General features: G+C 33.6%; 1 protein-coding gene across 1 annotated transcript in view; it reads left to right on the top strand.

Annotated features, from left to right (window-relative positions):
• The first annotated feature begins 5,229 nt into the window (after nucleotides 1-5,229).
• LOC143226195 (armadillo repeat-containing protein 8-like) overlaps nucleotides 5,230-13,027 on the top strand; it is a 45,120-nt gene continuing 37,322 nt past the window's right edge. The window contains 2 exon segments of the mRNA XM_076456844.1: nucleotides 5,230-5,385; nucleotides 11,719-11,792. Coding sequence (XP_076312959.1) covers nucleotides 5,359-5,385; nucleotides 11,719-11,792 — 101 coding nt within the window. The 5' untranslated portion in view covers nucleotides 5,230-5,358.

Below are 13,027 nucleotides of genomic sequence, written 5' to 3'. Positions count from 1 at the left end.
CTAGTCTGTATGCAATGTGATTTATTTGCAGAATAAAAGTACTGAACACATTTGTTATATTTTACTTGCATAATCTCCAGAGCCGCCTTAATGAATATAAAACGTATTTGTTGATAAAACTTTATAATTTATCTATCCGTTTTCATACCCTCACAATAACTTAGGAAATTAGCATTAGAATGTGTGTGTTTTCTTATAGCAAAACCACACTGGACTATCTGCTGAGTCCACGAGCATTAGAATGTTTAATGAAAAGCTGGAAAAGTGATATAAATTACTTCATTCTTTTTAGAATAACTGCATGTTGCAACATATAATAAGAGACTTCTTATTCTTTCACAGAAAATTAATAAACTTTTCAAACGTTTTGCAGTTAGAAATTATCGTAGTTTATTTTTGTTGTTGTTTCCTGAATTTCACGCAAAGCTACACGAGGGCTGACTGTCCCAAATTTAGCAGTGTAAAACTAAAGGGAAAGCAACTTGTCATCACCACAAACCACCACTTCTTGGGGCCATCTTTTACCAACGACTAGTGGGATTGATCGTTACATTATAACGCCCCAACGGTTGGAATGGCGAGGATGTTTGGTGTGACGGGGAGTCGTACCCGCTACCCTCAGATTATGAATTAAGTGCTCTGACCATCAAGCTGTACCGAGCCATAGCTAGCATACTACAATGAAAGCTATTTCTCATGGTGGTGCAGTTTTGTTTAACTAGACTCAAGTTACCAGTATGCAGAGTTAAATCATAATAATGTTTTATACATTTTATTTCGTGGTGTGTGCTTGCTACACGACTAAATATTTATTTTTTAACCTAAGTCTTCTATCTAACCTAAAAAGTTTCTAATTTGTAATATTTTAATTACTTTATAAAATAAAATTAAACATAAAAAAAGCAAATTTAATACTTGCATGTGGATGAAAATCGGGGTTCTAACTGTACAGTGTAGTTTAGCAATAAATATATACTATAAGTGGGTAATTTTTGCAAAACTTAGAATATCTGATACAGGTAGAAAGAAAATTTGAAATGAGCAGTTCAGAGCAAAAAGTTTAAAATTTAAAAATTTGAATTATGACATTTGTTTTGACACACATCATACTATAATGGAACTCTTTCTTGAATGATGCTGGAAAAACGTTTTGATTACGCGATATACAACCCCAAATTTCGCTAAATATTTATCCTCGGCGCATGTATATTTGCAGTATGAGTCACGATTTTCTCATTTCGTCTATGTTCCTGCCACGGATGACCTTATTTTTCTCCATTCTCAGGGTGCAGAAATATGTCACATGCATATCTAATGCACTGGCGCCATCTATATAAATATAATAGTACTGTCTATTATATATCCATGTAAATACTTCACAGGGTATGAATGGATCTTCACTAAAATTGGTATAGATGTTCATTAGGTCCTTAAGAAAATACACACACATTTTTTTTAATTTTGCATGTTTCAGGATTCTTCTACCATTACTTCGCCCCTGTTGATCAACCTTCACCAAATTTGACAGGAATGTTTGTTGGGTCCATGAGGAGAGGATTTCAAATTTACAGTTTCACATTTAGTGTTTTACTGATTGTATGGGTGTTTTGGTTATTTTTAAATTATATATGAAGAAAAAAGCTTTTTGGTCCCGCATGGCCAGATGATTAGAGCGCTCGACTAGTAATCCGGAGGTTGCGGGTTTCGAATCCCAGCCACACCAAACGTGCTCGCCCTTTGAGCCGCATTATAAGTGACAGTCTCAATCCAACTATTCGTTGGTTTGTTTTGTTTGTTTTTGAATTTCGCACAAAGCTACTCGAGGGCTATCTGTGCTAGCCGTCCCTAATTTTGCAGTGTAAGACTAGAGGGAAGGCAGCTAGTCATCACCACCCACCGCCAACTCTTGGGCTACTCTTTTACCAACGAATAGTGGGATTGACCGTCACATTATAACGCTCCCACGGCTGAAAGGGCGATGTCACGAGAATGAAAACAGAAAGCAGTATGACTAAAATGGTATTGGTCAAGCAGAGACTCAACAAGGCTTTTTTCATTGAGTAATTCATATAGACACCAGGAGTGTATATTTTTGGGACAATGAAAGGGTGGACGCAGGTAAACTCTAAGAAATGTCACTTGACAAGGTGATTCACAAATTATTAAACCTCTAAAGGTAGTGTTTAGAGAGGATTATGGTTGTAATTGGGCACTTATGACACTTTTTCAACATATATACTTGGGTTACCTTTCAACATATTAGATTTCATTGATCTTTTATTTTCAATCTGAACCTTTGCTATTTAAAACCAAGCTCTGGGCCATATTGACTATCTTGTTCTTTTATTAGCCAGTGATGTAGTCATTATTGTATGCTAAAGTCTTTATGTTCTGTGAAAAGCTCCCACGGAAAGAAGTTATACTAACCAAACCTTTGCTCAGTGTTACCTGTTCAACAAGAACCTGAACTTTAGTACTGACTAAAAATTATGCTTGAAACTGGTGTAAGTTTCTAACCCAGCACGATCAATGACTAAAAATATGTTGCCGATTGATGAATCGAAAATTCGAGATCTTGTCTACTCAATTGTAAAAATGGTTCTAAGGTAACCAGTGGTAAGCATCTCAAGTGGATAGCTGACCAAACAACGAACTCAGAACACCTTGTCACATAGGTGCCAAGAACTACCCTAAACACCAGTAATACTGGTAGAGCCTGACATGCTATTCAGCCATGGCTATTAACTGCAGGAAAGAGGAGTATCCGTCTTTCCAGTAGGAACCCCTTTTAGGTTTCCAATCAAAGGGTACTTGATGACAGCGGGGTGAAACTGTATATGATGGAGTGAGAATGATTAGGCATAGAGTTGCACATGTCACTCTGGGTGAATGCAAACTAAGAAGTGTGTATGATTTCAATTGAATGATTGAAAGAAAAGACCCACTAAAAACAACTGTCCAAAATAATTCTAAGCGCAAGTACTCATATTGTGTTTGTATTCCTTTACCACAATAAAGACTGTACATTTTATTTTACATTTCCTATCCGGTCTTTTTATTTCAATTAACATAGACCCAATAAGTAAGGGATTTTGTATTACTCCATTATCAATATCTTAATCGAATTTTCAAATATAAAGCTAATCTGTTCGGTGCAGCTCAAGAGTTAATTCAGTTTCAACCGAATACATCACATAAACAAATATATTTTTGTAAATGCATAATATAGACTTTTCAAAGTAATCCAAAATTAATTTTTACATTTCGTATTTTTACTCATATACTCCCACATAAATAACACGTAAACTAATGTCTGTTTAACATTATGTAAACATTTTAGTAATACCTTAATAAAATATTAAGATAAAGAAAAAAAACAAGATTAATTGTAACACACGAACTAACATGACACATTTTAAGATACAGTTAATGTTTGTATATCAGCAACATTTGGTTGCTGTGTGGCTAATTTTTCAGTTTTTTTATAAAATTACAAAACAACTCGTGTCAACATCCCGCTGGAAACAGTGACCTGATAGCTACAAGGTTTGTTTGTAATCAGGAACAAAGTTACAGAACATTCTATCCGTGTTGTGCCGTTACGGATATCAAAACAAGGTTTTAGTGTCATAAACCTTCAGACTTACCCATTAACCACTTGGTAGCTATATGTTACAAGAGATGAATAATAAACATACCTAAAATAATTTATTTTATTTTATTTCGAACGGTTAGGTCGATTACTTCCACATTTGTTTTTATACACCGCAAAACTGTATAAAAACAAAACCAGCAATAAGGGTAAAATTTATATTTTTATGTACATTTTCTAGATATTAGCTAGTCGGGTATAGCTAGGTGGTTAGGGCGCTCGACTAGTAATCTGAGGAATATGGGTTCTAAATACTCAAACATGCTTGCCCTTTATACCGTGGGGGCGTTACAAAGTAACGGTCAATACCATTATTCGTTGATAAAAGAGTAGCGCAAGAGTTGGCGGTGAGTGGTGATAAGTAGTTGCCTTCCCTCTAGTCTTTCAATGCTAAATAAGGAACAGCTAGAGCAGATAATCATCTGAAGCTTTACGAGAAATTAAGAAAAAAATCTAAATATTAGTTCTCTCATACGTTCATCGTAAAACGAATTTTCTATATTACATCTTGTATTTTTTAGCCAAACAAAGTTTCTGTGACTTGTTTATAATTTATTATTACTTCCACAAAGCTAAGTTTGCTGTTGTTGGTCATTTACTTTATTATTTGCTGCTCTTTCCTTTTTTTCATTAGAAATTGAGGTTAAAGAAAGCCAATCAGATGACAACTAGAACGTGAAATAATGAATCTTCTTATTTATTAACATAATTTATACTGGGGTGGAAGGTTAATTTAGCCTATAAAATTAAATTAAAGGGTTTTATGTCAAAAACTGGAATAAAACGGTATTTTTAATAAGTTGATCCTTAAAATTTAATGTAAATTTCTTTTATTTGTCATACCTTTTTGTTTGTTTGTTTTGGAATTTCGCACAAAGCTACTCGAGGGCTATCTGTGCTAGCCGTCCCTAATTTAGCAGTGTAAGACTAGAGGGAAGGCAGGTAGTCATCACCACCCACCGCCAACTCTTGGGCTACTCTTTTACCAACGAATAGTGGGATTGACCGTCACATTATAACGCCCCCACGGCTGGGAGGGCGAGCATGTTTGGCGCGACTCGGGCGCGAACCCGCGACCCTCAGATTACGAAGCGCACGCTTTAACGCGCTAGGCCATGTCAGGCCTATTTGTCATACCTACAAACCTTTGAAATTGAAAGATAATAAATGTTAAAAAAATATCATAAATTATTACTAATATATGACTGATACAATAATATTGGTATGTTAATAAATTTGTTAATACAAAATCTATATAAATTTAAATAAGATCATAAAATACAGCACTTGAATATTGCATTCATGTAAAATATAAATTATGATAGTTTCAAATTTTGTTTATTGTCAAAAAGAAATAAAGAAAACATGATGTATTATTCCACAAAACTGTTTAAAAAAATTAAAGCTATTATTACGCCATTAAGATTTTATGTTATGTTTCCGAAATAGCAGTTTGTGTATTATTCGCTATTTTAGAAAAATATAAGTTGATCTTAAGTCGAAAAAAAAAGATTTTAATTAAATTAATGCGTTCTTACATGCCAGTCTACTAATTTGTTATTTTAATATACTGAAAAGTTAATTTTTAATATACCAGAGGTAGCGCTGTTCGTGGACGAAGAGCAGACAGAGCGTTGTGTATTCGAGAAAACGTGAGAAACAACTAAAGAAAATTGTATCACTATTAGTAAACATACCTTTATGAAATGGTGACCGTAATTCAGCCTTATATGGTAAGAAGTTCTTTGTGCATAAAGTATTTTTTTTTCAGAGCAGATACACTGCAAAACATTATGAGTTAACAATAAATTTGCAGTAAAGTTGGTCATAGGCTGCTGTTTTAAGTCAATAGTGTTAAGTTGCAACAAATGTACAAAGTCAAAACAAAATGTTTTACGGCTTTTGAATATTTTTAACTTTGGGTTGGCTTGTGTAAAGTTTTTGTAGTTTAGTTATTTTTACTGTCAAAATAATTTATATTATTGTACATTTTAAAATGGTTTTGGTATGTTAGCCCCAGTGGCGTAACTTGTGGCTCAATGTATGACGTTTGTACGAGAGGGTGGTACAAACTATAAAATTTCATAGAAACGTAAAACAAAAGGTTTATTAAATGAAAAATAAAGTAATGAAAAGTTTGTTCACAACTTACGAGCTTTTAAATTTAGTTTTACATAAACAGAATTACTACATACTTATTGATCTGGGTGAGACCCCATATCTTCGTAAATAAAAAGTTTTCCTTAACTTTATTATTCCTTTAAACCAAACCAGTAATATTTTCGGGAGTTTTGTTTATATAACAGGCTATTATATAACGTGTGAGTGTAATATGTTGCAGCTTGTTGACTAAAGACTAGTAAACTACATAATCGTATAGTCTTAAATTATCTTTAAACATTTGTTGAATGTTGTATAACAGGCTACTTCATAAGTAGTGGATGTAATATTATAGCTTTCTGAAGAATGGTAAAATACATAATCACAAAAAATGTATTTTTTAAGTATTTGTTGGATGGACTTTCTGGATGTGCAGGTAATGGCATAACCACAAAATATCCACACCCTCAAGCATAAAAAGTAATTTATATTTTTTCCTTTGTTACCAATTCTTAAGTTTGTTAAGCTTTTCAGGTCACCTTTTTGACATACTTATATCACTGTGTGCAGGTATATGTTTAATCTTGGATTTTGAGTTTTGGTTGGTTATTTGTATAAGTAAAAAAACTGACCTTAATGAATTAAATGTTCTTCTGTCACTGTTGTTTTGTAGGCTATTTTATTATATGGTATAGTTTTCTAACTGAATATTGCACTTCTTTTTATTATTGTATAATTGGTTACTTGTAAATCTTCGTATGGTTATATGTATTGAACATCCATTAAAGACTGAAAATCTGTTTTTACAACTTAATCACTTTGTAATTTATGTAATCATCATTAGGACTTTAATGTCAAAAGCAACAAATGTTATTTGTTTACATGTTTTTGTTGTTTTATGTGGGGTATGTTGGTTATATATTATTGTTTCAGTGTATATAATAAAAGCAAAAATATGTGTAACTGTTGAACAGTATAAGTGACCTCATGTTCATTAAGAATATTTAAACAAATAAATTAAAGCAATTAATCCCAGTCTAGGTTGCATCTCACATTGCAAACAACTAGTCATATTCAGGCCCCTATGTTTTAGGCTCAGCGTGGCCAGGTGGTTAAGGCACCCAACTCATAATCTGAGGGTTAAGGGTTTGAATCCCCATCACGCCAAACATGCTTGCCCTTTCAGCCATGGGACCATTATAACGTGATGGTTAATTCCACTATTTGTTGGTAAAAGAGTAGCGCAAGAGTTGGCAGTGGGTGGTGATGACTAGCTGCTTTTTTTCTAGTCTTACACTGTTAACTTAGGAATGGTTAGCACAGTTAGCCCTTGAGTAGCTTTGCACAAAATTCAAAGCAAACCAAACCCTATGTTTTTAAGGTATAATGTAGAAACAGTTTTTCATACACAAAATAACATCAAGACTGCATACTAATAAAATGGTATTTAAATATTTTCTACAGATTAAAAATTATTGTAGTTACTGGAATTCCCATTATTAAGTATGTAGGGTATTCTATAGGTGTAAATCATATGCAAGAGATAAATAGGATTAATAAATAACCCTGTTTGTTTCAAACAGCACAAGTATATGTGTGTGTGTGTGTATAAACATGATTGCAAGCAGGAGTGGGTGTGAAAAAGATCTACACATACCTGAAATTGGGAACCATACCATTAAAAATAATTAGGTAAAGCATCTAACATTATGCTATAACTTACTTAACAGAACCATTCTATTTAACCATCGAACCAACAACCTTTTTTTTTTGTTTGTTTGAATATTGTCCACTGCCAGCAAGATCCACATACTGCATAATTTTAAGTAATTTTATATTTTTGCCTGTTTCAACAGTCTGTGAAAAGAGCTGATCAAGAAATTGGGTAAAATTAGTCATTTTCTATGTAAACTACATAGGGATCCCAATAGCAATTAGGATAAATTGTAATATTGGGGGTATTTTTATTTAAAATTGGTGCATAAATGGTTTAGAGATACATTTTAATGTTCATTTGCATTTATATTATTTTCCATTGTATGCTTTCTTGTGTATTGTTTGATAGCCCTAAGATGAATTTATTGTAATTAAAGTATTCCTATTACAATAGCAAAAAAAATTACATAAAGATGAGAACTAAAGTTTACTATAATGTCAAATGCTGCATTCTGATGATCCACATTAGTTGAGTTTAATATGTAGTTTCTACTTCCACAAACAGGTCTAGAATTTGGAATATTTTATTATGGTATTGTTTTCAGAATAGGACTTGCTATATTTAGAAATTATGTTCAAAATTTATATCTACTTATTGCCATTTAAAAGTTGAGTGTCACATTCTAACAGTTGTCACTGTTGGTATTAAATAAAAATAAAAAAAGTTATGTATTTTAATGTTCAATTAGATTGATTTTCTGACCTTCTATGTCTTTCTGTCCATAAGGCAATGAATTTAACCATAATTAAGCTTTTACCCTTTATACAGAGGGTAGGGCCAGATTTAGACTTTAAGGCATCCAAGCAATACTGCGATACCAGAAACTCCCTTCCTAGAGTATATGTGCACTTTTATTCTTTGCATAAGTCTTCCACTCCTCCCTATTGTGATTAAGTGATTCTGACGTATCTCTCGTAAATCATCATGCATCATCTCTTCACCAGTAGGAACATAGTATAATCACATGATGCATGTGACTCTTTCCATGCATCTCTTCCAAACTATCCCTTCTTACTTGGCAACATTTCTACTCACATGTTTCCTTTTTTGACCTGGTTTCAGTTTGGGATACAGTTTCTTCATAAAGTGGTTATACTTTACAAACTACCCAGTTTTCTTTAGGATGACATTAATTCTACCTTTTTATAATTGACTTTTGTTCTACACATTTGTCTTTTTGTTGATTCTTGAAGCATGAGGGAAACTGAACGTACCATTGATTAACCTCTACCACTAGACTTTGCACTTCATAAATGTGTGAACCTGTTTCCATCTCATCTTCCTGTGCCTTCCCATACTTATCTTGAGTATTCAGTTTTGCCTTCCACAATTCTTTCAGAATTTACTTTTCATATTTCTTATGGCCCCATGTCCTTCCTTACTACATGAACATTCTTCTCAATGATATTTGGTCCCCTTCTCCTCCCATGACATTCAGGTAAATGCTGAACAATGCATCTTGTAGTTAAACAATGGTGTTAACATGCCTAGTTTCCTAAAGGCTGCATATAAGCCTGCCTTACAGACTTTCCCTATCTTAACCAACAACTGTTGGGTTATTTTTAATCCATGCTCAGTTTTTGTCCCTAAGTCTTGCTCTCCTGACTATTTTGCAGTGTCTTTCCACTATTCATCTTCTATTTGAGGCTCTTCACAGGAATTCTGAGGGGTTTCCTGAGGCATCTTCTCCATTCTTATCTCCACATTTGCTTATTTTTTGTCCTTGACTCTGAGATTATATGCACAGTTTCTCTAAGTTGGGTCGATGTCTTATCAACAGCCTGTTCATCTCCACCTTATCTCCAGGATTTACATAAGGTCTTGTTTTACTTCATTTGGTCTGTGATACAATCCTGAATTCTTTAATCTTGGGTAGTGTCATTCCGACAACAGTGTACCTTTTCCCATCTGGTAGCCTGTTTGTCTCGGTCAGAGCCATGTGTGGCACACTTTAGTTTCCTCTCCTTTCTCTTCTCCACCCTTATCTATCTCCCTTTTCAATATGCCACAACTTGATTTCTTTGTCAATGTACATCATGTTTCCAACACAATACAACTGACTACCCTGTGGGCTGTAGTCCAGTGTGAGCTCAACTTGTGACCTTTCTTCATTAATGGTAACCTTCCATCAATGATGTTTAGGTTCTTTTAAGTTTTATTGGAAGGATTTAGAAGGTGGTGGTATATACCAATAACCAATGAGGCAACTAGTCAAGATCCTTCTGTTTTTGTATGTTGGATCTCTTCTATTGGGCTTTCATGTACCACATTCAGTTAATCGAGTGTTATGTACTGGGTGTTTTCAATCTCATGATGGGTCATCTTTCCCACCATGACAAGATTTATCCAGTGGAATTGTCTCTTGATCTTGTTTTCCATTGGCTTTACAGTTGGTGAGGGTTTTCCTCATTGATGTATTTGCCACTGCTCTCAACCATTAATTACCCCTATTGGTCCTCGGTATTTCATAATCAGGCTTTAGCTATTGATGCTTTCAGTCAAGATTGGTTCAATAAATTCCTATATGTTTATTTTTCTATCTGATTGCTTCATCTGGTCATTCCCTGAACTTATACCACTCTGTGCTTGGTCCTTTTGATAGCTTCCTGTTGGCCAGTTCAACATTAGTTTCCTTGTTTACACCAACTCCAGTTATTCCCTCCTGTACCTCTTTCCTTATTCTCCACTCTCCTTTGTCACTCCCAGTCACCAATTCTTCATCTTGCAGCTGATTTCTTCCATCTCTACACCTGACTTTTGTGGATACTCTCATACTCTTTACTACTGTAATAAGTTGATTTTATTCCTAGACTGTTCTCCAGAATTTCAGCTTCTTAGGAAGGTGGTAGCATGTTTACACAAGTTACCCTTTCTTCTCTTTCTTTTTGCAATTGTCTCACACTGTTCCTTTTCAGGTAGTTGACATTGTCTTCTTTTTGACATGAGGTTATTCTCGTGCCTTTTCTCCTTTTGTCTTGACCATTTAGATTAACCAACTCATCTAGCTTGACTATTCATGTATAGGATATGGCTTCTTCCATCTTTTTCATGTCACCTTCTATCTTGTTACCTCATGGTTTTTTGTTACCACTAACTGTTGATGTTTCCAGGATGGAGTATTGTATCACATTCCTTACACCATATTGCAATTTCTTCCACCTCTGGGTGTCTTCTTCTAATTGCCATTCTCCATAGGGTCTGGAACAGTGTATTGTTGATTATTTGTTTTTACTTGCAGCTGTCAATTCATCCAAAAAGCAACTACCTCAAAATACAAGAATAAAAACAACACACAACAGACTTCCAAATTTTTATAAAAATATATTTAGTGAATTTATATGCATAATATGTATAATTTTGTGTTTAATATGTTTGTCAAAATAATTGATTCCATGCTTAGAAAATAAGAGCTGGGCCATTCTTATTGGTTATGGTGAGACTGATGGGTCTTATATTGATCCATACACCTGTATATTATAGTAAACATATCAAATATGTGTCTTTTTGCATACTGTTTAGCTGAATCTATTACTGCAATAGCCACACTACAAGTACATTGTCTTTCAACAACCTGAGATATACAGATAGTTGACCAGCCTTTAAATTCCACCCACTTCTTTGGTAGTTGAGTAACATTCAGAAGATTCTTTTGACAGTACCCTTTCACACTGTTGCATGTAATGGACAAAGAACATTCAGTGCTTGAGATGGATGAGGTTTCCCATCAACATGTTCTCTCTAGGTTCCCCTCTCCCAAATGGATGATCCATTTTGAGTTTTTCCTTTTCTGTTAATTTATTCTCAGAAAGAATATTTTTAATTTCTCTATCTGCACTCATCCTTCCACCATCTTATCAGTGTGGTATTCTAGCTATCTGCTTGCTCTATGGAGAAGTAACATTTCTGAAGGTAACATGTTTTTTACCTGAAAATGTCATTTTCAGTGTGTGTGTGTGTGTATGTGTACATTAATCAAGAATGAGCTTTTGGAATAAACAAAGTGCTAAAAAGAAATTTTTTGGAAAAGGACAATAGTCTAATGCTGATTGCATCATAGATTGACACTACACATTGATACATGTTGGGAAGGAGTTTCTTTCAAAGGCTTTGGGTAGTGGTGTAAGCTGTTGGTTATTATTTATGAGAGTTTAGTTTCTATGCAAAACACATTATCAAGTAAGGAAAGCATTAAGTTGAAAGAATTAAATTAACTTGTATTGTTGAGCTTATTTTTTGTTGTTTTTTTTAGGATGTAGAAAGCAGCAGGACCTATGTAGATCAACTTTTTTCTCCAGATCCACAAAAATGTGTTGATGCTGTGATGTAAGTTTATTTTATATAGAAAGTAAACCAGAGGACAATAACTAATTAAATTAGTTCTGCAAAACCTTATTTATAATTTGTTGATAATATGGACAAGGGTTTTACAAAAACTTTATTTAGTTCCTTGTATTTCATTGACATAGAGGTGATGATAATGTAATCAATAAATCAGTATTGCAGAACAAGTACAAGTATGTTAAGAAAATGTAATCCTGTAATCTGTTTTCATATTTTTCTGAAAAGAATATTTAGTTTTGTGAACATTTGTCAAACTATAGTTATATTCAGCTAAGTCAAAAAAATTTGTTGAAAATTGTACTACATATTAAGATCCAAAATTTATGAGGGAAGTAACTGATAATTACCATGAGGTTGCTCATGGCAAAATTTTCAATATAATCTTAAATATATGTAAGGGAATGATGCTGTTCCCTTTACTTTGTATGTACATTTGAACTAAAAAGATGCATTTTTCTTCTGAATTTAGACTAATTTGTAAACCAATCAAATTAACTTTTGATTAGATGGTATACAACATTCATTTTATGCTGAAAGTTTAAATTTCATGAAGATACATATAGCAAGCCCAGTGTAGCTTTGATCCATTGGACTGACCTGTGTACAAAGGGTTAAGATCCAGATTATGAGTGTGACTACAGTAGTACAGGTTTTTTTTAAATTAAATGTAAATGTAATATCAAACTATTTGATTTTTTTTTCTAAATTCTTAAAAGAGAATTTTTGGATTCAGCATCAAAATACATTACAGCACATGCAAAATGTGATATAGCACACGTGTAGCACTTTCCACTGCTCACTGAACTGGTGAGCCAACATTCTAAAGCAGACAGTCTCCCAGTATAACTGTTTCAGTATGATATGAAAATTTAGTGAGAGAGATGAACACATAGGTGAGATGATTATCCAAAGGACACAGTTGTCAATGATGCTTGAAGGACATAGGCTCCTGTCTCTGTGTCAACACTTCTGGCATGGTTCATGTGTTTTCTACCAATAGTAGCTGTTAGCTTCTGTCGCATAAACCTGTTACTTTGTATCTTGCTTTTTTAATACATAGCTTTTATGTTACTTTATTATGTTTCTTACTGCCCATATAATAATTGTTTCATATGGCTCAAATCCAAAAATGTTAAAGATTTTATTGGAGTCATGCATTTTTTTTCCATTTTGTCTCTTCTTTAGTTACTTAGTTGAGTTGGATATAAAACTGAAAT

This window comes from Tachypleus tridentatus, chromosome 9 (genome assembly GCF_004210375.1).
Source record: "Tachypleus tridentatus isolate NWPU-2018 chromosome 9, ASM421037v1, whole genome shotgun sequence".
NCBI classification, from domain to species: domain Eukaryota; kingdom Metazoa; phylum Arthropoda; class Merostomata; order Xiphosura; family Limulidae; genus Tachypleus; species Tachypleus tridentatus.
This window is presented reverse-complemented; position numbering and strand designations above follow the sequence as displayed.